We start from the raw sequence: 26,621 nt of genomic DNA, 5'->3' as shown, positions 1-26,621 counted from the left end.
AGTCATGCTCTTGAATTCATAACTCTTCCTGATTTTATGTCATCTTCAGTCATCTGTGCACACACACAGATACACGCACACACACATGCATCCACACGCATACCTGGTATTAACTCTAAGACATCAGACCTATGGCCAAGTTACCATTTACTAATGTTACGTTTCCACATTTGCACCCTAGTAACTGCACGGTTCATTCATTGCAGATGTGAAGTAACTCATGTAGGTTTTGACCTCTTTCACTGAAGTTTTTTCTGTTTTTCACTTTGCATCTGCAATGTGCTAAAAGCACCCCAAGCATCAGTGCTAAGTGTTGCTCAAATGTCTTGATCACGTCTGAGCCCTAATAACTGGTGATTTGTTTCCAAGATGATGCATTGGCTGAAGATGATTGTATAGATTGATGTATTGTTAAAGTGTCAGGATTTCTTAGTCTTGGTCCTGTTCTTTCTTCTGTGTCACTATGGCTGCACCTAAGCTGTAAGGCAGGTCTGCCTTGTTGCCAACCCCAAATCTCTGGTTCTCCCATCCAGATTATAAGGTGATGGGGTGAAGGACATGGCTATTTCTTCTCCATCCACATACTGAGTCTCCTTTTAGAGGGGAATGATGCAGGAGAGGATGGTGATTCTATCCAGTGTACAGTGAGGTGTTGGAAGGATGCTCCCCAGTCGGTGTCAGCTGGGACTTACCACCGTGTCCTGCAGTATAATGGGACATGTTGTGCGGGGTGAGCTGCTTCACCTTCCAGCGTTTCTGAACTCTGTAATGGGAGGAGAATGACAGTTGTTCATTCATTAGGGTGGGAAAAGTACTCCAATAGGATACGTAACAGGTATTGTAGAAAAGCAAGTTATATAAGAACATATAGTTACCTCCAAGCTCAAATATTAGGTCAAGCAATGCTTTGGAGTTTCACAAAACATTTAATTTATGTAGCCTGAGTAACAGATGTGCCAGGATGCACAGATATTTTAACTCAGAAAGTCAAAGAAAAGTATGAAATGGTGGGAACAGAATCGCATAACCTTGCTTGTGAGCTGATAGTACTTTTCTATCGGATCCAGTTTTCCTCTTCACTTTCATGGCTGTTCTTAAAGAATCATCACAGTTATAAATATCTCCTGCCCTTAGCAGAACCATGATGTTTCTCTGGAAACTTGAGAGAAACCATTTGAGAGGTGTGCTATGACTTCTGAAGCTTGTTAGTGGGTTTTGACTATTTTGTGAGAAATCCGTGCTATATTTCCCAGCAGGCATTGGACAGTTGTCCAGATAGCTGCATCTAGAAGAGCTATGGCACATAATGAAGACGGGAAAAAAGAAAGGGTTATTTTTGATCATTGTCCCCTTGTGATTTTATATCATAACCAGCAGTTCAGCCTAACATCATTTATTTGGGTTTATTTTTCTCTATGAGTTACTTTCTTTAGATAATGCCTTTACACCATAACAGAGTATAGTGATTTAATACAATTAAGAAGAACTAAAACTGGGATATATTCTGTTATGCAAAGCCAAGTTTCTCTCAATTGTCCCTGTAACTCGAAAATAAAGTTCTATATCCTGCTAAATATTACTATTATTATGTATCTATGGCACGGAGTACTGAATACAGGAGGGGGGGTAACAAAGGAAGGTTTTCATAAAACCCATTAAATTAATTTCTTTGAGACTGGAGTGGTAAAGCTGTGCATAGTCTTAGACATAACTGGAATATATATTTCTTTTTTTCAGTTTTAATGATTGGTCTTAAACCAAATTCCTTGAAATACAGTTTTATAATCTGAAAGGACCAGATTCATATCCATACTAATACATGACCATAACTAAATAAGTATTAACATCAAGTAGTTGAGATGTGATTTTATGTATAGTCATACTTAAACAGTAGTGTTGTGCCGTGTGATCTATCCGTGACTTCAGGAATATATGTGGAAGTGAGCAGCCAGGAGACTGCAATGGGGCCACCATGAGTGTTGGATGGGAGAGTTCCTCAGAGGACAAGAATGGAAACTAGAGGCCCCAGGACTGCACACACAAATGACCAATTCTTTCTATAGAGTATTGTAACAACCTAATGAAACTGCCCAGAACTGTCTTTAAAGCAAAAACAACTGGTTGTGCTAGCACCATACTTCAGCATCAGGTCTGCAGAACTGATGGTGATGGTCTGGTTACCTGCCCTTTAGGACCAGCTGTTAAGTCTGAGTGCTAAATCTGTTAAGATCTGCTACGTTTAAAATATAGGCAGTTCTGTTGTAGAGACTTGCCATATGTTCATACACCTCCTTGAGAAGGAAAATGGGGTCTGAAGGCACTCTGACCATTATTACAGTCCAAAAGGCTCTACACGGAAAAAAGGAAAACAAAAAAACCCCTTTAGTGATAACAGTAGTTTTGTGAGGAGGAGGAATAGTAGTAGTAGTTTTAGTTTTACCAATGAAAGACAAGTACTATTCATTCTGACAGTTAGTGATACTCAGTTTCAGATGTTAGCTCTTAGTCTTCAAAAGGAATGTGAATTCGTCTGCCTGAAGAAGATGATGAGGACAGAGACCTTCTATAATTTATGACTGACGTTTCTTGTTTAACAAGAAAGTAGGTAGAGTTCATAGTGGCACATTAGGAAGGAAGGAAGTGGAAGATGATATAAAAATGAGCACATTCCCTACTGTGGTTAGGTTGTGCTTGATAAATATCCATAGTGACCACGCATGTGATGAACAGGGATATTTCAAATTTGAAATTTTTACTTTTTCAATTTATTGGGGCTGAACTTCTTTCATAATTAGGAACTTCTTCCCTGTATCTTTGCCTTCTCTCTAGACATGGGGGGATCTTGTGTGAATGACACCAATTTGTCACCTGTGCTGTCATGTCTGTTTAAACTCATGCAGTGTGTAGATGTTTCCCGTATGGTGTAGCTGTTTTGAATACTTACAGTGGCTCAATGCAGGCAATGCCAGTTGTTTGGTTTTTCAGCCTTTTGCCAGCACCAGGTTCCTCCATGTAATTGTAATGATCCACTCTGGTTTCTGTGACCACCCCTTGGGTGTTGCTTCTGTGGTCTAATAGTTCTTGTAACGAGTCTGAAATGTTGGAAGCAGAGTGGACTTCCCTTTGCTCATTTCATCCCATTACTTCAAGTAATATTTCACCCCTTCTCACCAAAATATATAAAGTGATTCCTCTAAGGAGAAGGCGACAGTGTATGAGGAGCCTGTAGAAGCCTTCTGGGACTAGAGGTGTTTTGCAGATGTAAGATGTTGCTGATGATTTTTTTGAAGAATTTAGGGCCATCATGGATTTGTGTTTAGATGTTTGCCTGGTCTGATTAAATAAGTAAGTATAATAGGTAATCCAGGGAGTATTTATTTTCTTGTCTTCCTTGGTAATCTTAGGGATGAGGAATTCTTGATAACAACTTTGTCCACTGGCATTGTCTCCAAAACTAGCTTTATCTCTAGGAAAAGTTGGTCCCTTTACGCCTTTCAGAATCTATCACAAAACAAGCACATGATGTATTTTTCTGTCCAAAGAAATGCTTTGTATGAAGGAAAACTCAAATCTGCCCTTTAAATCTCTAGTGAGAACAAAATAAAAAACTAAGCCATGTATGTTCATAGAAGATATGCATCACTTTTCTTGAGGGAACTTTGGAAGTGTTTCATTTTCTTTCCTTGGTATAGATCTCACCAGAGGTTAATCATTTGTGAAAGTACATTGCTTTAAAAAAAAAAAAGATATCTTGATCATCCTCATGTGAAAGGGTACTTCATTTTAAAGACTCAATTTGAGCATGGAACAAATTGGTGAAATTGTAGTACAAAACCTTTAATGCATTAGAATGATTACATTTGGAAATCATTATGTATACAAGTAGTTATTACAGAAATAACCTCCTTTGTCAAGTATTCTTGGCATGGAAGTAATCAGCATCCTATCCCATTAATTGTTTGAGAACTCTGAGATCTTTAATGAGGTTTTTTACAGAAGGATTTCAGTCAAATGCAAATGATTCATTGAAGCACTTAATCATAAGACAAATAGTGATTCTTTAGTAAGTTTTTTTATTCACTGCAATACATGTAGCATGTTAACTGTAGATACACAGCTAACTGGTTTTCAGTTACTTTTCTCACAGCATTTTTCTTTAAAGATTCATTGTTAGTCAGAAAGTCATAATGGCTGCACTAAGAAAGAAAATGCTTGACAGATGTCAAGAAATCTGTGTCTGATAGAGCTTCAAATAGATTTTTTTCCCTTTGACTGTTTGAAAAATGAATTTATTTCTTCTGGTCAATAAAGAAATATATTTTTCAACGGCTATTGACAATCAAATACCATCCTTCTTCACAGGTCTGATTACAACAACGTCAAGAAAATTGGATCGGGAACAGCAAGCAGAGCATTTTTTGGAGGTAAGATTAAGTGGGAAATGTATGTTAAAAGGTTAACTGATTTTTGTAGTTTAAAATCACTTCTTCCTGTTCCAGGAGAGTGGTGTTCTCCCTTCTCTCAATGTATGACAGACTCGTACAAAGCTGGGAATTGCCTGATTATACAGAAGAAATAATACATTTTGCAATTCACAAGCACAGGAAAAAATTGAACAAATATGCACAACACTTGTTTTCCACCTCTAATCTGCGTCATTTAAATCTTTTATTGTAGCCCTTAAATTTTATTTGTGACAGAGGTTTAGAATATCCAGAGCAAATTATTTTTTTAAAATTTGTGGAATCACCCCAACCCTGCCAAGATTGTCAGTCTCTCAGGTTAAACATGTTTAAAGCTTTGCATCTCAGATGTGACATTGTTGTGGTTTAACCCAGTAGGCAGCTAAACACCACACAGCCGTTCACTCACTCCCCACCTCCCCTGTGGGATGGGGGAGAGAATCGGAAAAAAAAAGTAAAATTCATGGGTTGAGATAAAGACAGTTTAATAGGACAGAAAAGGAAGGGAAAATAATGATAACAACAACAACAACAATAATATACAAAATAAGTGATGCACAGTGCAATTGCTCACCACCTGCCGACCGATACCCCGGCAGTTCCCGAGCAGCGATCGCTGCTCCCTGGCCAACCCCCCCCAGTTTATATACTGAGCATGACGCCATATGGTATGGAATAGCCCTTTGGCCAGTTTGGGTCAGCTGCCCTGGCTGTGCCCCCTCCCAGTTTCTTGTGCACCTGGCAGAGCATGGGAAGCTGAAAACGTCCTTGACCAGTGTCAGCACTACTTAGCAACAACTAAAAACATCAGTGTGTTATCAGCATTATTCTCCTACTAAATTCAAACGACAGGACTATGTCAGCTACTAGGAAGAAAATTAACTCTATCCCAGCTGAAACCAGGACAAACGTACAAACTATTCTTTTGGATGAAAGCAAACTTTGACCTTGCTCACATTCCCTGCATCATCAGAATCAATGAATAATTTCTTAGCTTTCACTTATTGGGACTATCAATGACAATTTTCAAGTTAAAAATTGCCATCTAAGAAGAGGGTCTAAACCATTCCCTTGGCCCTTAGATGAATGTTTCTCTTTCTTAGTAGCTCACATATGTTGGATATGGAGCGATATACTTGTAAACTACTGGTTTTACCACATGTGATTTCTTTCACATTGCTGTACACCATGCTGTGGTGTTTTTTTCTTTCCCTTTGGGTAGAAGACCCTTGACTCTGTTCTCTTGTCTATTTGTGAAGTAAGGAACTCTTGATTCATGTTGGTACAAGTGAAAAAGAACCATGTTGTCCCACATAATCAATCTTTCCTACTATGTGTTTTACGAAATTCTCTTAAAATCCATACAAGTTAAAAAACATCTGGACAAAATAGTTCCCAATACAATCACTATCTGGCAGCAAAATGTAGTAAAATACACTTTTGCATATTCCATGGTTGGTTGTTGGTTTTTTTTTTTTTTTTTTTTTGTTAGAAATCCCAGATTATTTTAATTAGTGCAGAACACGGGAGAGAAGGGTTAATTTATTACTGTACAAGTTGGGGGGGGGGGGGGTGTCTTGATAATTCACTGTAGATTCTTACACATTCCAGGCTATAAATAAATGGAGGGAGATAAAAGGATTTTCCCCTTTTTAGGATTTATTAAGTTGGAAAGTTAGTAAAGTAATCATGTGTTCCAATAACTACAAGCTTTTACAAGTTTATACTGTCAGAGAAGATCACAAACTGAGTGAAACTGGCATTGATTTTGAAATATATCTATTGATGAGAATCTTAGGTCTGTAAGTCTCTTTTGCATTTATGTGTTTGCCTCAGAGACATCAGTGAAATATGCCAAATTCACATTTGCCAGGATTCTCATACAGATGGGGAAGTGTTACTATTAATAGCAAAAAGAAAAAATAATTACTTAGAGGAATTAGGATTTTGTCATCAATACAAGTTAATATATTCCTTCCTCTGAATTTTATCTCATTTGAAAAAATAACCATCTGCAAGATTTTGAGGACTGAAGATGCACTAGAGGGAAATTGGTGTCATACGGTGCTCCAAGGCTTGTGAATGGGGAGTGAAGTGGAGGGCAGGCTATGGAGAAGAGAAGCACCTGAGCAGGATGTCCTGGAGAAGTGGGGAGAGGACCACACTGTTGTAAAATCCTCCTGGGAACGGTGTGCAGGAAAGGGAATTGGACTGTGGCGGGGACATGGCCCTGATGGCCAAATCGACCCTTTGAGCTGCTGCTGAAACGTTGACCATCGCTGCCTCTTGGGAGGCACGTTCCTGGGGATCAGAGCAAATAAGCTGCTGGGGATCCAGAGCCAGGCTGGCCAAGCTGTGCTTGTTCTTGTGGCACACTCAGAAAACGTTCTAAAAATGACTGCCTGTCTCTGTGTGTAATTAACCCCCTGGGGAGGCCTTAATTGCTGAGACAACCATGGTCTCCCAGTAGCACAGTATTTCCCTTCCGGCTTCATTTCATACCCTTCTTCCAGTAGCTTGCCGGGTATAAAAGAGACCAAACTTGGCTCCCTTTGAAAAGCTCTGATTACTGCTTGACCTGGCAACCCTTGCTCTCCTTTGCCTAGCGCGTGTGTGAGGCACTGACAGACCTTTCCTAGATACAACTTTTTAATTATTTTTAATAAGCCTGTCTTTTCCCTACCTGAATTTGACAGGCACGCTATACCCATACCAGCCAGTACTTACTGAGCAAATTCCATTACTAGCAGTATTTCCACTTCTTTTGCAGAAGTTGTTAGGAAAACGAGGTGAAATAAGATGGCAGATGTTGGTCATTGTAATTGTGTGTAGTGCCAATGCTCGTCTCCAGACTGCCACCTGTGATGGCTTAGGATGGCTCTTTTGGAGTCATCTGTCCCTGTCCATATCAGAGGAAACATGAATTACCAGCAAGGACTGGATATGTATTTTTAAGGGTGCCGTGCTGAGGAAAGGTGAATCTAAGTGACTCTCCTTGTAAGTACACAAGAAGTCTGTTGCAAACTAAGTACTGAGCCCAGGTCAGCCATGAATCTTTTCTTCCATCTTCCTTTAATAATCTTCTTTGGATGTATGGACCTGAGTCCATGTGACTTTTTTAATGGTACCCAAGGCTGCCGTCATAGGACTTGCACTTACCAAAGAGTATGTGCTAAAGTGAGCGCAGAAATGTGTCTAGACCCTGAGTTAAAAGACACATGAGGAAGTCAGAAATAGACTCCCCTTTATAATAATTGAGATTTTTTGTTTGTTTTGGTGATGTTGTTTGGGGAGAGGGTTTTTTTGTGTTTCGGTTTTTTTGGGAGGAAGGAAAAAAGTATTCTCCCAGATTTTTCATTGATTGTGGCATTGTCAATGCTATTTTTTTTTCAGCTCCCAAGTTGAGGACTTAATTTTTTTTGAGACATTTGTAATGTCTTGCAAGGCTGCAGCTTTTATTCAGTGCTCGTTATCAGGTAGAATTTTTCTGCTTACATTTAAATCAGATGTCACTGAATTTTATACAGGATGGTCTCTTGCTTTAGTGGATTCTTACTAATGGAATGGTTCTGCCTGAAATAGGAGGAAAATGACCACTTGATTACATTACTTTCTCACATGAAGCAAGCCAAAAGCATTTGTTTTATTTCACAGACTTTCTTAAAGATTCTGTAGTTGGGATGAAGTATTTAAATATCCATCTGAAACAAGAAAGGTAATTCTGAGAGTTACCTGCTTGCTTTACAAGTAAATGAAAATAGTGATGTATTTCTGAGTGAGGTGCAATTGCAGTTTTTGGGTGATCTGTCCTCCTTCAATAATTGGACACATCATCCTCCTCTTCTTTCCTTCTTTTACTTCCTTCTTCTGGGTATGTGTGGTTGTCCTAATAATTTCTGTGTTAACACTTAACTCTATCTGCTCTTGTATTATGCTATTGTACTAGAAAGAAGAAGCTAGAAGTGGAGAATACCAGTGGAGTTTGAGCTGTGGAAAAACACAGAAAATAGACTGGCTGTTTTTTCCACCCATATTTTTTGTGGGTGACTCCTAATCCTGGTCTGACAGCTTTACAAACTCTAGTGATTTTGCTCTGTGAGTTTCTGCTGCTGGAGTGATGGAGGTCTGATAATAAGCGCAAAAATTAAACCATTTCATGCATGATCTGCATCCTTGTGTTGTGTCGGCTGATTTTGAGATGTCCAGAATATGAGTAACTCCTGGTGGGCTTTCCAGTGTACATGTGCAGCTTGACGGGAGAGGATTGTTGAATCCGGGTTACGGTTCATTGACTTGCGCGTTCAGCCCAGAAAGTAGATCTGAGTGCATGCTTTCTCACCCAGAGCGGTTTCTGAATGCACTGTTGCAGATGTTGGTTTACTTATGCCTCCAACATGGAAAGCCTCTGCGAAACACACCCACTGCTGAGGAGTTCAGTTTGCTTGGCATTGCTGGTGCAAGACCTGTGTTTAGCAAAAGAATGAGCCAAAAGAGTTACAGTCTTCAATGTGAAATTCTAGCAGCAGTCTTTGAAACTTTATGATTGGAGGGATAAATTATCTGTAGCGAGAGATGACCTCTTCATCCTCTTGATAATGGTATATTATAAGTTGGTGCTTTTAAAGTGCTGAGGCTATTTAGTCTCTCCTTGGTGAGCGCATGTGGTGCAGGCTCTTAAGTCATTTAGCCAGTTTTGAAAATTGTATCCATAGTATCTCTCTGTTCCTCCAAACTATGTTTGAATTTACCACTGTAGATTCGTTCAGAAATTATCTTTTAACATTTGTCATGGTGGAAAACTTGTCTATTCAAAGCCTCTCTAAAGAATAAAAATAGTTGCTAATAAGCATGGTCAGAACTTAAAATCTCTTCAAGTGACAAAGCAACTGAAGACAATAGGTTTAAAAACACTGTTACAACAGCCTTAGCTTTTCAAGGTCCAAGTCATGTACCATAATTAATGAGGAGGAGAAATGGGAGCAGAGTGTTGGCTTAGTGCAGCTAATTTTTAGCCAACTTAGGCCAACAGTGCCTCTCAAGTGCCTTGTTTTTGTCACAAATCAGTATATACAAGCCTCATCAATCTTCCTGCTGTGATGCTTGAGTGTAGCTCTGAGAAGGATGTCAGTAACAGTGCAAGGGGTTGTAATGAAGATAAATTGGTAAATCTGATGTGAGTGTCAAAATACATAGGCTGAATGAAGCATATTGGTTTCTGTTTACTGTAAGTACACTAACAGGGTACAATAAACTGTGTTACATGGTATGTATTTATATGCAGTAATTAGAGGGAAGCATATAATCTGCTGTAATTGTAGCTTTCTAAAAAGAATTCAAATTTCCACTCATTTAATGGGAAGTTGTAATTGTGAGGGGAATTTTGATGGAGGCACTATCATTTTATTCCACTTGGAATTTGGTCTGGAGTATCACGGGGAAATTGCTGCTGGAAACTTTATGGCCACGGTTTGCAGGGGAGAGGGTGTTTAAAATCTTGAAAAGTAGAATTTTAAAATAGCACTGTCTCTCAGTTCTTCCCACAAACACCATGCTGGTGGTTCAGCGCTGGACCAGCGCTGCATTCTCTGCCATCCTCCTCTTTTTCTCCAGCATCTCGTATGCAAGAACTTAACAGATTTAACCTTATTTTGCTTTTGAGCCTATTCAGTTAGGCTGCAGCCTTTGCTAGTGGTGATGCCTGAAGTCAGTGGTCTTTTGTGAGAAACTGCAGCACTTTCTGAAGAATATAGGCAGCCATGTGGCAATATGCTCATGTATATTTTTACAGAAGAAGTACAAAAGCTGAAGTTCATTGGGTTTATGTAGCTGAATAGTACTCTACAGAACATTGATTGCTTAAATCCTGGATTACGAATCTGTGTAAGCATTTGTTTCATGGATCTTTAGCATTGCCCACATTTGGCAGGGAAAGCTGCATTTTTTCTTGGTGACATGCTGGTGATGGGGTAAAAATGAGGCACTGTCTCTGATTGAACATTTTGTCTGAGGTTTAAATGGCTCCAAAGGCACATGGCTTTCCCTTTTTAACATTGAAGCCTATCAGATGATGCAAGGGAAATTAAAAAAAAATAGGTAAACAGCCTCTTATTTCCAGCTTGAGCTTAAAAATTATTATTGGTTGTGCTTGCTGGAAATAAGAGAACTATTTTTCATTATTTTGAGGACACCTGAAAGGATTTTTAGTGGAACAGTAAGTATGTAGAGGCAACTTTCCAAAAAGACAATGAAAGCTGTTTCATGATGTCAGCTTCGAATGGTGACATGTTGAACTTGAATGTCAACTTCAAAGTTGGGGGAAAAAAACAAAGGAAAAAAGGAAAGAGAGGGAAAAAAAGAAAGAAAGGGAAAAAAGGAAAGGGAAGAAAATAAACAGTTTGGGGGAAAAAAAAAATCAAAGCATGTTTATCTCATACTACCTCTCCATGGGTTTATCAGCAGAGGGTGAAGAGCCGCCTGTGGGACAGGTCAGTGTGGTGGTGGATCTAGCAGAGACCCCAGTTTTGGCATAGAAGGCGCATGCTGAGCTGGCTCATCCCACGCTGCAGATTTCCATCCTGCACCCTGTGTTCTTTGGGAGTTGTTAGTCTGCACCATCTTTCTAGAGACGCATGGGCTGCACTTGCCTCCCTTCCCCTCCTGATTATTATTTTTTTTTTTTTCTATCAAGTTGCTATTTTCAGAAGTAGCCAACAACTTTCCAAAGGCAGGAGATGACCAGAGGTTAAAACTCTCTTTCAGAGACAGATTTGCATATGACATTGCACACTGCTTCTCATGTGTATTCAGGCAGAAAGTCTTACACAGCAAAATATGGGAAAAGTCCTGGTGTGATTCATCTGTCTGCAGTGATAAGTGGTCTCCTCGATTAGACTATTGTCTCTAACTAATGTGATCTGATAAGATGAAGAATTATCAAGTGCATCACTGAAAATATTACTAGCTCAGTTGTTAACTGAGTGGCCTCTGTGCAAGAGATACGAACAGGAATTTTAAACTGCAAAATAATTAAGGCATGGCATTTTTACGGTTTATTCTCTTTTCTTTGATGATTGCAAATTTCAATAGCTCCCAGATGTCCCTTTATTTTAGATAGCGACTTGAGAAGTAACACAGACAACATGGCCTAAGCATTGGGAAAACTGAGTTTAATAACATTTTTCCTCATGCATGTGGAATTTTAATTTTGTTTTCTTGTTAAATAGGAAAAAACTCTTCATCAAATGGTAATAATAGGGAAAAATAAGTTTGAATTAAAAAAAAAAAAAAAGAGTTGTGTATTTAAATTCCTGAATATTCCATGTTAAATTCAGGTAGCCAATAGGAAATGTACACACAACTCTGATGACATAATATATACCAAAGGCAAGGGGCAAGAATAGGTCCACATATATCAAAATGATCAAATAGTAGTGGTGGCCCTCAGCTCATTTCAGTTATTCAATGAAATACCAATAGCTTCGAGAGACCAGATGCGCAAAGAATGTCTATGACATTTTCACAAAATGTGTAGACTTTAAATCAGCCCTAAGTTTGCTTTTTGCCTTGTGCTTATGGTTGATTTCAGTCTTTACTTTTTCAGATACTATTCGTCTAATTCTTTTAACTCTCTCAAGATTAGATTGTTTCTCTTAAAAAAGTTTAGCACATGCTAACACTAGGATGATGTCAAGAATAAACACACTACTGACAGCTCAATTAGTGCATCATTTATATCCAAGTATCTGATTCTGGCCTCTCTTGGAAGGTGCTTAAGCCGTCCAGCTAATCTGATACTGTATGGAGGTTCTTACATGGGAGGATTTTAGTCCAGCATTGAAAAACTCACACTTGTTTGGTTAATCCATTCTATTGATTCAGGATACCAATAGTAATGAAGAAAAGCAGTCCTCTTTTCCATGTTTAATGAACTTCCTAAATCAAAAATCTTCGTAACTCAATATGCAAGACTTGGGGTTTTTGTTATGAATGCTTGACAATTGTAGAAACGAGTCAAACACTTTATTAGACTTTTTATAGATGTATTGTAAGCTTGTGCTAATTTATTTGGGTATTAAAATAAAAAAGCACAGCTCATTTATTATTTAGTCACTCCTTAGCTCATGGAAGAGATTTGATTTTCCCAGTTCATCAATACATACGATGACAGATTCAGCATCTACAGTGGAATACTTCCCCAAGTATATTTTCCACAAAATCATGTTTCACCGGACAGTGAGTCTGCTAGAAATGGGCAGAGAACAATTGATATTACAATCCAGGATTAAAAACTTATTAGCCTTTTAGATGAAAAGTTGACCCAGTATAAAGATACAGATGATTTTGCAAGTAGTAATTCAGGTTCGTATTTTGAAGAGTGTGGCAAGATCAGAGTTGTCCAGGGCTAAGGCTTTGGTTCACACATTGCTGTCTACCACAGTTATTGTGTCTCATTAGAAAAATCACATTTCTGATTGCCTAGAGCTTTGCCTTAGTTAAGGAATGATTTGCATATATCTGGAGTTTGCAGAGGGAAGGGAGCTTGGTTTACAGATTTCATGAATCACTGACCTGAACTGTTGGGTCATGAAATGAAGAAATTAAAATCTGCAAAGCAGAGCACTGTTGGCTTTTTCATGCTGGACATCAAATGCCTCTCTTAGGATTTTCCTTGTGGACACACAGCAATCTAGCTGTAGGTCTTGGCTTTAAGCACCTGATCGCATGCAAGCATGGAAGGAGATAACTTAGCATATAGGCTTCGTGTGCTGTCTTATCAGGCATTTTCCACCTCTTTTAAAGGCATAACAGAGAAGGTGGAATGGTGCCAGGAAACAAATCCAGCCTGTGGGCTGCCACCCTGCAAGGTCCTGAGCATCGCATGGGAGCCTGGAGGTGTATCAGCATTTCCTTGACCCTCTGGACCTAATTAAAATCTCACTGGACTTAGCACCATGCAGTTGTGAAGTCAAGTAGTGCAAGAAAGTGACCTTTTGGTTCACTAGTATTATATTAAGACGTATGTGATGGCACTGTGGAGAGGGGAAACTTTTTTTTATTATCCTGAGGGCTAGCTGAGTTCCTTTGCTTACCCTGAGTGGTGTGCTTAGTCTGGCTTCACTAGCATTGATTTTCTTGAAGTTATCCCTGATAATACCCAGGATGAGAGAATTCCATATCAGTGCCTATGGCTGCATTTCCCCAGATATGTCTGGAAATGGGTGAGTCAACACATTAGAGAAAAGCAATTTAAAATATACCCAACACCTGTTTCTTCTGCTCTGTTTGCAGAACTACAAGATAGCATTAGATCAATGCAAATGGGATGGAAAAGTATTATTAAAACACCAAACATTATTGTGTGGTTTGAAAATTAGGTCTGCACCCATGTGTTAAATGCTGTTGAAACAGAGGGATATATTAATGGTCTTCCTTCTCATTTTATAAATCATTCCTCATGCTAAGCTTGTGTAGGCGAATTCTGTGGTTAATCTATACCAAGTTCTTCTCTGTCATGATTTAGGAGTTTGGTCTAATGTTGCTTTCTAGCTGAGGGTTTAGCTCACAGATTAGCTCAGGGTTAACAGTTTTTTTCGTCATTGTATGCTTCTTAAGATCTGTAGCTCTCTTTTTTATGGGCTGGAGCCCACCTACCAGGCCCAAATTGGTCGGATATACCCTTTCAGGGTGTCTCTTTTGCCAGGCTCCGTGCTTGGCGAGACAAAGAGTCATTGTGAAGGGCATGCTGCTTTGCTAAATCTTCACATTTGTTTTATGAATGTACCAAAGTTTTAATCTTCTGCAGAAGCAGCAGGAAATCTTTCACATGATTTTAATCTATTTTAGATGTACAGAGCCTTTGTGTTATCTGAAGCATGTCTGCTTTAGTGCTATATCATGTTTTCTGTAGCATTTGCAATACCCATCAGCTGCCAGACTGTTAATTTATGTCTGTAAGTGTGTGAGCACACACACATGCATGCATATACACATTTTGTGGAGGTCTCAGTTTCCTGCCTTCCTGGCTAAAACTGAGCTGAGCATTGCATTTAAGGCAGAGGAGCATCTTCTTCCTTAGTTAAGAATACATTGCATCTGTACTAAAATTCTTTCTGGGCATGGGAAATCCTAGAATGCCTTTTAATTAAGCCATCATTTAGAAACATGCCCTTAAACAAGTTTTGCACCTATTTGTCCTTTCTCCCAGAGTGATCTGTACTCAGCTGTTCAGAATTCATGCTTGTTATCTCTAAAAAAAAGTTAATTCTGGGATATTTTCACAGCAACTTCACTTCCTGCCACGGTTCATACACGCCAAATCCAACAACCCTGCAATACATCATGTAGGGATCCCAACACTAAATCTCCAATGTCTTTGACTTGAGTGGACTTTGGGTTGGTTTGAGACATGCTCTTTGATCACAGGCTGTTGCAATGTCCATGGAGTCTGACTGGAGATCGTTCCTAGGATACCTGCAGCTTAAGTGGCCCCTTCCCCAGATCATCTTCACTTGTGAGCCCTTCGGTTTACAGGCCACCTCTCCGCAAGGGAAAAATTGGAACAACTATTTCCTTTTGCAAGTTCTATTAGATTTTACTATCTTCCCTACAGTTCTTTTCTCCATCATGGTGAAGATCATCCTTATTGTTGAGGTCTATTCCCTTGACTCATACTGTCAGTCTAGAGTCACATCATCTGGGTTTTGTCAGTGCTTCTTCCTCTGACTTTTTTTTTTTTGTCTCCACCTTGTTAATGCTCTTACTATCCAGGGTCTCATAATTTCCAGTATCGGTGATGTACTGAAAACTCTTCATTGCCCAAAGCTGCCCGCACCAGTCTGTGCACTTGGCGAGAACTTCTTCCTCATATGCCTTGAATACACAATATTTTCTTTTCGTCTCATCACATCCCTTACAGTATTCTCACCATAGCCTGCAATATCTTTCAATATTATGTATTTTCCTTCTTTATCTGTTCTTTCATATTCCCAGATTGCCGCCCTGTCCCTCCGCCACATAATCTTTCAACATTGAGCTTGAGTAAAAAAGACATACTGGAAAGGGTAGGAAAATGTCATGCAAAAACATAGTAGTCTGAAAAAAAAATTTACTTTTTTATTTTAAAAATAATTTGTTGTGGCAAAAGTGCATCATTGTGTGAAATGTGCTGAAATGAGATTGTAATATTCAGCATAATTTGTAACATGACACAAATTAAAGTATTTACTAGACACCTAGAGATAAGAAAATGTCTAATCATGTTGAGAATCAGTTTAATAAGCATATTTGACACCTTTTTTGTCCCTAAATATATTATCATGGAACATAAGAATCCTAATGCTTTTCTTATCTGACTTCAGCTTGATCATAATCAGAGACCAAACAATTATTTTGCTTTTTATGAAGATATGATTTAAACAGAGAAGTACAAAGGCCCTGAAGCATCAAGTGTTATGAAATCTGTCCTCAAACGCAGTAATTTTCTTTTCCCAGCCTAACAAATTTCAGTTGTCAGGAAACAGATTAATCTCCTCATTCTGAAATGTAATATTGCTGTTTGCTAATCTCTCACGATACAGAGACGTTGAAAATGTTATCATAGCAGTTCTAGAGTATATTTTGTGTTTTGGCAAAAAATAATACTTTCTTTGGCAAGGAATATTCTAAATATTCAAAAGCAAGGATTAGCATGAATAATTGAGAGCAACAATGTCAGAATCAAAATAATGAATTAGTTTTTCTCACATTCCCTGGGAAAGTAAAAATTAGAAATATTACTAATAGCAGTCTGTCAGTTTATGGCTTCAACTTTTCTGAGGACCAGCATGTTATCTTTAATCCAGATACCAACAAATAACTTAATACTTTCTGTCATAGCCTCAAATATATTCATTTTTCCCTGTGAATCTTGTTTCTTTCCACTGTCCTTCCAGATAATTTTTAAGGTGTTGTATAAATAAAAATGTGTAATTCTCAAGGCCAAACAGCTATTGTTAAAGACTTAGTTGAAAAAAACATGGAGAATTTAAACATGTGGGTTTATATTGTCACACTGTTTTAAAAAAAGCACATGACCACAATTTGAAAAACACTAAAAAAATTTCTAGGAAGTCATAAGTTTTAGACTGCACATTTTAGATAAGCAGAGGTGATGCTTTATTATGCGATGCATCAAATTATGCCAAAATGGCATGGCCTCTGTTGATTGAGAGAGATGCAGAAGGTAATGAGACAAATGCATTATCTTGGTCTCAAAAGAAGACCATAATGTATAGCAGAAGGAATAAAAATATTAACTGACACATGAAGTCCTTATTCAAGGACTGTTGTTCAAATGGACCTTCACAAACTCTCTCTGTGTAGCTTTGGCCATATGTTTGTAGGATTAAATCAAATACTGAAGCCCAGGTTTTGTCTTTTTTTCATTGGCATTTACCAAGTGTATGTACAGTTAAGGGTCTTTCACTATTTTTGTTGCAAACCACTAGATACCACTTGAGTGCAGTCTTAACTGTAGCACCTCAGCCAGGGAACAGTATTTTAAAAAGTAAAATGGTATTTGCTTTAAATGTCTTCTCTTCAGGCATTTAATTCTCATAATATCTGACTCTCAGTGTGAAAGTATCAATTGAAAGCTGTGACTTTTTTAATAAAAAGAAGTGTGAAGCATACAGAAGATTTTGTTTTTCTGCAGTGCTGGGAGGGTGCCTGGTGATGGATCACACCGGTGGTGGGACGCCCAACTTCCAGCAAGCTGCTGAGCTCCCGAAACAAATCCTTGCTGCTGCAGCACGGTGCTCAGCATGAGGCAGTCGTTTATCCTGCTTCTTGACAGAGCAAATTACCCTACTTGGAGCTGTGGGCTGTGTTTTCAGTACCTTGTATAGTTCTTGCAGGGCTAATTTGGTGTCCCTTCCCTCTCCTCCACACTGTAGCATGGACTGAGAGCTACCTCAGGACTTCCTAACTTGAGAACCCCCCTTGGTTTCTCTGGGTGTGCAATATGCTCCACTAGCCCTTGGGTGCCTAAACAGTAGTAGCTGGATAAATTACACACTCATGCTCTATTTTCTAAAGATTATTGTGCACACATTCACCAGACTTACATAGCAAAACAGGAATTGCATCTTAAACTTCACTTGATTGACAAACTGCCTTTGCCTCACTGAACCTGTAAATAAGATTTAGATATTTTGTCAGATCAGTAATCCATGGATTAGACCCTCTCTTAATACCTCCATTTCTAAAACTGGATGCACTTTTGGAGAACAAGCATATTTGTATTTTGTATACAATTTCTCATAGGAAGGAGTGGCAGCATCTATAGATGGTGTCGGCCAGGGCTCCACGTCGTGAGCGAGCATCTGTGGTCCTGACCCCAGCATCTAACCATGGGGATTAGCACATGGGGCTGACATATCTGATCTTCCTGTGCCAAGGGATCACGCCTCCTGTACTGATCCTGCACTTGTGCTGCTCAAGAGCTCCCATAAATCAGGAGCTTTCTCACAGCTATTGACAACAAAGTACCTGGCCCCTTTAACACCTCCTGAGACAATCTCAAAAGCAAAGCAGCTCCTAAAACTTTCCTTTTTCAATCCCTTCTGCTACAAACCAACAAAGCAATTCATTAGAGGGCTCCTTCGGCTTCCCCCCATTCTCTCCCTTTGCCTAGTGAGGGCTAATTGGAGGCCCATAAAATCAATCCAGGAAAATTCACCTTCTCCCGTATATGAGTCTTGCACTACTAAATTGGGCATATTGTCTCATGCAGTGTTTTATTGTCCCCCAGATCACATTATCGGTGGGGCAATCTCACAAAGGTTAATAGCATTACTAGGTTGTCTCTTGGCCTGACATTCTTGCTCATCACTCTAAATCCAGTCGTTTTACCAGTGGCGTTAGACATCTCTACTGAAGTTAATTGGGTGCTGCTTGCCGCTGACTTCAAACCCAATTCTATAAATCGTAACTACTTGTAGCTGATTGTCCCTGCTCTTAACTTTCATTTCACAACTGGGAAAAGTATGTGTGGGTTGATATATCTGGTTTTTCAACCACACTCTTTGACATTTGCAATCCAATTATGGGTCACCTTGGCCTTTTGTTCAGTCCAATTGTCCTCCTGTTGGTATGCCATGTGTCAACACCTACTCTGTATACTGCCCTGATGGGAAAACAAACAGTAAATTATGAGCCAATATAAATTCATTAAAGAGCTGTTGTGACTCCACAAACTGTGGAAGTGAAACTGAAGTGCTTTATGCAGTTGCTGGTATCCCAAGTTGGAACTGCTGTTCTGTATTTTTAGAAGGTCCTGGCTTACTGAAGTCAGGCAAGAGAAGTATCTGTTGAGAGCCTTGGTGTCCATACAGCAAGAACGTGAACCTTAAGGGCAGTGCGTGGTAAGATTTTGATACTACATTCTTGAATAAATGGTTGTCACCAGTAGAAAACAGGAAATTTATATTAATCATTTTTATTAAGTATTTCCTTTCCCCAGACAGAAAATACACCTCCTAGGCTCTCCTTACATTTCACTGACCCTTTGCACAGCAGTGAATGCCATCCTGTGGCTGCAAAAACCAAATGCACGTTAAAGACTAATTCTGCAGAAGAATCAAAGTGCTAAGAATATTTAAAAGTTGCGATCTTTTAAAATTCCTCCTGCACTGCAGGAGTAGAATGTCATCTTCTTATTATTCAGACACATAATGATCCCTTTCCAGGACTCCAGGCACTGTGTAATTAATCAATTATAATAGTATTAATTGATTAATTAATATTAATAACCCGAACATTTTTAATGCATTCTGAGTGTTACTCAGGGAAATTAACTTTTCGGGCCAGGATTTTTTTTTTTTTTTTTTTTTTTGCAACACATTTGGTATGGTAAAACTTTGGGACAGTGTTTCCTGTTGTATCATTAGGCCCAGATGACTTTGTTCTTATATGCACACCTACTTATTTATGTCGGTAGTATGGTCTTGACACAATCTGAAAATTATTCATATACATTGCTGTTCGCAGGATCACTAGCTGTATGTGTAACAGATTGAACCAACAGGGAAAAATCATGTTCAAGAAAAGAATTACGCATTAAATTCTGTTTCTTTAAAGCAAACAAAAAACCCCACAGTTGCCTGGGTGTTAAACTAAGATTCTTCCCAGTCAGTTATAATGCATACAGTGGTGGGGGTGCTTCTCTACTCTTTTGTCGAAGGCTTACAGCTTTCAGGTACTTGTTATGCAGCTGGAGCCCAGGGCTGGACAAAAGCTGAATGAGAGATAAAAACAAGCTGAAATGAGGATGTTGAGCTCCAGGTGCAACCCTGTTCTCACTAAAGTCAGTGGGAAAATTCCCATTGATTTCCAAGTCAGAGGATTTCACAGCTGGCCAGGCCCTTCTCCCCCAAGAAGATACCTGTAATTCTTTGGCTGCTCAAACCACATGAGCTCGGTTCAGCAGGGAAACACTTGTCTTTAGACTTTCCCTGTGCATCTCTAGCCACGTAGCATGTGCGTGCCCCACCCTCTATGGTGTGGTTGGGGATGCTGAGGCTATTCAGGTGTTTGTGGAAGTTTGTAGAGGTTCAACAGAGCTGAAAAGAGAACTAAACTGACTACATGAAAAACAGGGTTACAGTGAACTGGTCCCTAAATGTACATTTAACTGTATCAGTCCTGTCTAGTGAAAAAAAGCAAGGTTTTACTATGTCAGATGAAACACAGAGTCCTAATGCACCCGTCAGGGAAGTGGCTGATGGCTCACATCCTTTATCAGTAGAAGTTATCTGAACTTCAGTTTCACATCTTTTGTACTGGACATAATACCGGAGCCTGTTTTCAAGGCTGAGTTTTCAAAGCTGGAAACTGAATTTGGAAAAAGTATAAATGTAGTTCAAGAATACGAGTTTGGCTTCAAAATCAGAATCTGCATTTTTTTCCCTACGTATAGTCCCATGCTGATTCTCAACCAGCTTGTAAAATTGACCCCATGTCAATGTAAACTGGATAGTAGATATTTATAGCACAATTAGAATCAAAGACAAGTGGAGACTGAGATAATAAGGCTTGTCTGTGTTGCCTATTAGATGAAAATGTGATTAAATACGGCCCAATTAATGCTTATTATCTGTCTAAAATTAATTTGTCACAGAAAGTTGTGAAGTAGGCATCATGAAGTCAAGTAGAATTTTTTATTGCTATAATCAAAGCAATTATTGATTTGATTTAATTTAACCTGGTCTGACAAAAACAGGATGATATTGTCATTACAAAAAACTGCCTTGGGAAAAGTCCCAACGACCAACCTCCTTATTCATGCTTCTCTCCTTTACCTTATTTTACTTATTTTTCATACTGTTTTTCTGAGCATTTTTGTACTGTTTTGTATGGTATTTTCGGATGTAGTCCTCATCTAACTACAAAAATTACTTTATTCAAAATGCAGGAGTAATTGCTATCATTGTCCTCTAAGTCGATTAAAATTTTCCTTTGCATCTCATTACTAACCAAAGAAACTTCTGTCAAATACTACTTGAATATTGCAAAAAAAGCATGTCTTCATTTTTTCCTTTTAGATTAATGGAAATGGTCACAGAAATCTTCCAGAGTGACAGTTCACTAAAGCCAGATAAATTTCTGAGTCCAAAAATGTCCATTTTTGCCTTTTGTAAATTTAGAATGTCTCTACAAGATCAAAAATTTGGAACAGTCTGTACCCCTTAAAGGTCTGATTTTATATACTTTCTACCTGGCTAAGAAATCCATTCTTTATTAATCAGGTTTTTAACTGGTAAGCTTTATTTTGAACATAAAACTGTAGAAGCTTCATTTTTTACCCCCAAAAAACTAAATTGCATTTAAATGTCAGAGGCTACTCGTCAGACTATCAGCTATAAAGCTGTCTTTGAAATGTTTTATGTGTATGTGTGGATGGAGAGCATTCATTATTCCTTGCATATTGTGGGAAAATAGTGTAAGATGGAAATTGGATATTTTCAGCAATTACCAATAGGACACAAAGTCTTTTACCTTGAGATCACTCGTTCTGGCTTTGCCTACTTTGGTATTGATCAAAGGCTTGGTAAGTGATGAATTTTCGGTAGGGATTGGGGGGGGGGGGGGCGGGGTCAGGAAGTAAGTTACTATCTTTAGTGGAATTGCAGAATTCATCACCAAAATTGTAGTTACAGAATGCATTTTCCTTTAGTGGCCAAAATATCTTAAGAAATTTCCCCCACCCTGCCTTGGGGACCTGGCATGCCTCTCCTTGTTTTGCTTTCTCACCATCACTTGTTAACTATCTGCCTTTTGGGGGATTTAGCTGTCTTTCGGCAGTTTATGTTAAACCCTGATTTTTTCAGTAGCCCTGTTCGTAGCACAGATGCACAAACAGTTTATTGATGGGTGAAGGTGGCTGCAAACTGATGACAGGGGAAGAACAAATGGCTGGAGGAGGAGCTGGAGATAGGGCTGGATGCATCATAATCTTCCTTCCTGCCAGAGACAAGGTGGTGGTGTCCTCCGTTAGCACAACCAAGTGCTGCTTGTTAGAGCAATTTAAAAGAAAAAAAAAAAAAAAGAAAGAGTGTTACCTTTCTTTTGAAAATACTTGGTTCCACTTCATATAGCAGCATAGAATTTGGATGCAGTGTACCTATAAAATAAATAACTTTAAGGAATTACAGTGTATGTTTTTCATCTCATCGGCAGCCAAATAAATGTATTACCTCCTAAGTAATAACAATATTGTTCCAAGACTGACCATCACAGACCCTCACCTAAGGGTGTTTCATCCAGTGTCAGAAGGCACTGGCTGTCAGCATGACAGAAGTTTTTTAGAAGTAAGTTTTAATATCATCATTTAGGAGAGAAGACAATATTCCTTTGAAGACTGAAAGTTTTAGTTGAAGTTATTACTCTATTGTAACAGAAACTGCATGCCACAATATTTCTAAGGGCATGCAGAGCAAGTTCCTTCATACTATGTCTTCCTAGAGGAAGTTCAACAGCAGGTACCATGTTTGCATGAGGCAGTGCTGCTGACTTACTGCAAAATAGATGGAGGGCTGTTGCCACACAGAGGAAATCACTGAACTGAATTTGAGATTTTCTGCTAAAAGACTTGCTGTACCTTAATTTCCCATCAGTTTGAATATCTGGGGACCTATACTACAAACTGATACAGCTGCACACCCAAGCAAAGATGTAAAGTATATATCGTTTTGCTGCTTGATTAGTTAACTCCACAGTGACTAGTACTATAGCGTGATTAAATTTTGGCAATATACCAGCATATATTCTTGAGTTCAGCATTTCTGCTGATATTTAAAACATAAAATAAATTATTAATATTAGGAAAAGATCTTGGAAACATGGATAAAATCTCGTGTCTTTTTTAATACCCAGAATGTTTTTCTCACCTGATTACACATATTGACTGGTCTACTATGAAAAAGGAAAGACTGGGGACGTGTAACAGCCTTAGTAATTTTGAGGAATCTTTGAAGAAGATGTTTGGTTCTTGCTTATAGTGAAGATGAGAATCAAGTGACTTTTGTGGATAGGAGATGAAGGGTAATTGAATGTTTGAGGAAAGGGCAGTGCAGTGAGCTTAGAAGTTGATGCACACCTCTTTTGAAGCACAAAATCTGAGAGCTACTGTATTTCCTGAGTGATGAGATAAGATTTTTGGAGAAGGGCATTATCTGTAGAGGCAGATCTGGTAGAGGGGAACTTATCAATATTTGATCACAGGTGTTTCTTATCACAAGAAAAACAAAATCAACAAATGGCTGAAGTAGATATTCAGGTATGAATGGAATTACGATTGACATAGAGATTACTACTAACATTAAACTGCATAAATATCTTAATTTGCAAGCTTTATGTTATTTAAAGCTGCTTGAAGTGAAATGTTCTCAGATTTGACTATTCATTTTCTGTTCACAGAACCCTTTGATTGTAATCTTCACTATCAGCAGAAGCTAAACACCTTCTTCAAAGTTTACTGTGAAGACCAATACACAACTTTTATCTTCTTTCTCATTCAGAGGCTATAAGGGTAGTTACACTTCTGTTTACTGATAGGTTGTTCCTAAAGACTTTCCATATGCCTATAAAAAATATTTTTAAGCAATCACATATCAGTCTTCATCTTGTTTATAAGGTGTCAGTCTGAACGTGGGCAAATGCCCCTAGGTCCAGATACTATAAGAGGACTATTCAGAGTGTATTCTTCTGCTTTCCAAATTTTTCTTCATTATGTGCTGGGGTAGCAGGATTCACTATTGTGGCCTCATGAACAAAGAAAGGAAGTTCTTGATGTACTCAAAAGACCTTTACAGTTGTTATTTGGAGACTGAGGTTGATGTTCCTACTATGATCATCTCAAATTTTCCAATCTTCTAGTTACAAAATTTGCAAACTGCTCAATGTGGGATATGATACATGCAGTTTCAAGCACCACTTCTGATGGTGGTGTTATCACCTAGAAGGTCAGGAAAAGTCCTAGCTGAGCAATGCTTTTTCTTACCAGATGATTTCTGCAGAATCGTAAGTGATTACACACTACTGTTAGGCAGTAGAGGTGAATGTTTTCTGTATTTAACTCCACCAGTGGAAGTAGGAGCCACATTTGGACTTCCAGAAGGTGATCGGCTTAGAGTCACTTCTGAGCAAAGTTTTATCTACAGTTTTTCAAAAGCAAAATTATATTAGCTTGACATTCCTGAGGGGAAGATACTTTCTGAGATTGCCTAAAGGAGTTTCTTTTAACATAGGGCACGCTGCTGTGTTGTCCTGGGAATTTAATGGAGTAATGCTTGGTTCTGCACTTATCTTATCATGTATTGATTGAAGAACACTATAAATACAGCCTGATGCACAAAAGTTGCCAGGTTCTCCAAACTGTAATGAACTTTAAAAGCAATGCCCATGGAAAACTACTATTTTTCTTTTAGAAAGTCACTGTCAAGAGCTATGCAGATCCTTTCTTGTATTGCTACTAAAGCTAAAATACAAGTCTTAAGTTTCTTTTCAGAGTTTATGACTCCTGTTTACTGTTTCAATTTTCAGAAAGCTTATAGAATAAAGTATGACACAGAATAAATGTACTAGTATTAGTGGTAGTAGTGGTGGTGGTGGTGGTGGTGATGGAAGTGGTAGTGGTAATAGTATTTCTGGACATTTAAGTCACCCATTCTGATATTTCATTCTGCCAGGTCATTTGGTTACCATCCACTCACTGGTCTCAGTACTGAGTCTGACAAAAGGTAATATTTGAAGCCTCTAAGACTTTCTTCAGTACACTTTTCTAATATTTAGGCTTGCAGATACTACAGGGAGCATTTAACTCCAAAAAAAAAAAAGCCTGCCTTCCTTCCTTCCTTCCTTCCTTCCTTCCTTCCTGTCTTTTGGCAATACAGAGTTGAAATTACCTGATGTCATCGTTAATTCTCAAATGGTATAACAGACCATTATGCATCGTTTTCTAGCTTGAATGTGGCTGGAAGCCATTGACTTTCCTAATCAGCCACCTAGAGTGTTTGTGTCAGTAATAATCTGTATTTAAAATGTACTCTAAATTATTTATTTCTCATAGCTGGCCAGAGTGAATGTATTAATTTTTTTTATGATTGAAAACAAGAGTTCCCAGATTAGCACATTGTAAAGGAAATAAGGAATGATGGATCATATTGATATGATTGGCACTCTTTCCTACAAGAAGTGTTTAAGTAATTTGTCTTTTGGGACAGCACTACATTCTATTAGGATAAGTGAAATAAGCAGCTGCCCACTTCTTTTCCACAGTTGCCAAATAAAGGATTAGAAAGAAAAGGCATCTAGTTTGCTACAGCTACCTCGGTATGTGTGTTGAACTAAAAAAAATAAAAAACCCCTTATGTACCTTTTTTTTTCCTCTCCTGTATATCTTTAAGCTACGCTGCCTTCACTTTGTAGCAATAATCCGACATGTAGTTCAGTAATATCATGCATTTCAGAAAAATATTTCCTTGTAAGAATTTAGCTGTGAATTTATTCTCTCTCTGAAGTAGGCAGAGATAGTAATTCAGTGTATTTGACTTTAAAGTTCCATTCATCCCTCAATGAGCTCTCCTTTATAATCTTTTATTTCTCTTACTTGGGCTGAGTTCCAGAGCCTCTTACAATAGGTATTGCAGCTCGTTTGCGCATTGGCAGAGGAAACAAACCCATTAGTCACTAACAGCGGGGGTATGTCTTAGCTCTCAGGCTCCCTTTGATCATTTTTCTGTCTCCAGTAACTCAACCAGATTCTCTTCTCTAAAGTTTTCTGAAGCAAAATTGGCATTTCTGCTTGGGGGAAGGGAGAGACTTTTACCTGAAAACCTCATTATGCACACTCCTCAGATGAGACGCAGGCATCTCAGCTCGCTCTTTTTGCATCAAGCAGTTATCACACGAACGAAAATAAACAAGCAAACATGACATCTTCAGCATTTTGCAATGCTAATGACAGTAATGTGGCAGTTCCTCTTAACTTAAAAATTGGGTAGGCTGCATACTTCCTCCTGCCAAGGAATGATGTGGAAGAAGATTCTCATTCTTCTCGAGTCGTGATAACTCACATTAAACACCTGCTGATTGTCTTGTTATACTTGTTGAAGTAAGATCCCTGCTATCTACTCTCTCCAGCTGAGCTAATAATTATCTTGGAAGTCATGAGCTTTTGTTAATGAGACTCAATATTGTACTTTTAGTTCAGGAGGGTGGTCCTCACAGTTGCATTAATATTCTGAAAAAATTCAAGACCTCAACCTCCTTCAGTTAAGTTTCACAATCCAATTCATAGGAGGAGTGACTGCCTCAAGGCAGAATGATTTTTGTCACTAGTGTTGAGGTCTGCTAGACTGATGCTCTGTTTTAGCCAGTACTTTCACGGTAGATGTCTCCTCCATGCCTTCTCCATGGTCATAAAAAGAAGACATTTCCAAAGCTAACATTCCAGCTGTTGTATGTTAACAGTTAGCGTTGACCTTGGTTTTCACTGAGAAGGTCCACTGCTATGGAAATCTCTTTGTAGTTGATCTGTGGACTTGAACGTAAACATGAATATGAAAGAGTATCTCTCAGTCCTGTAGGAAAGGTAGTGTTAAGGTCTATAGACCAAACCTA

The 26,621-nt window shown here is 38.6% G+C and overlaps 1 protein-coding gene across 2 annotated transcripts in view; it reads left to right on the top strand.

Annotated features, from left to right (window-relative positions):
* The window catches only part of FAT3 (FAT atypical cadherin 3), a 336,114-nt gene that overhangs the window by 199,250 nt on the left and 110,243 nt on the right, over positions 1–26,621 (top strand). For both annotated transcript variants that reach the window (XM_075727102.1, XM_075727095.1), the window contains exon 3: positions 4,363–4,424. In XM_075727102.1, coding sequence (XP_075583217.1) covers positions 4,363–4,424 — 62 coding nt within the window. The remainder of the gene's footprint in view (positions 1–4,362; positions 4,425–26,621) is intronic.

The sequence above is a fragment of the Pelecanus crispus genome, chromosome 1 (assembly GCF_030463565.1).
Source record: "Pelecanus crispus isolate bPelCri1 chromosome 1, bPelCri1.pri, whole genome shotgun sequence".
In the NCBI taxonomy this organism is placed as follows: Eukaryota; Metazoa; Chordata; class Aves; order Pelecaniformes; family Pelecanidae; genus Pelecanus; species Pelecanus crispus.
The sequence above is the reverse complement of the archived record's forward strand: the minus strand, read 5'-3'. Positions and strand labels throughout refer to the sequence as shown.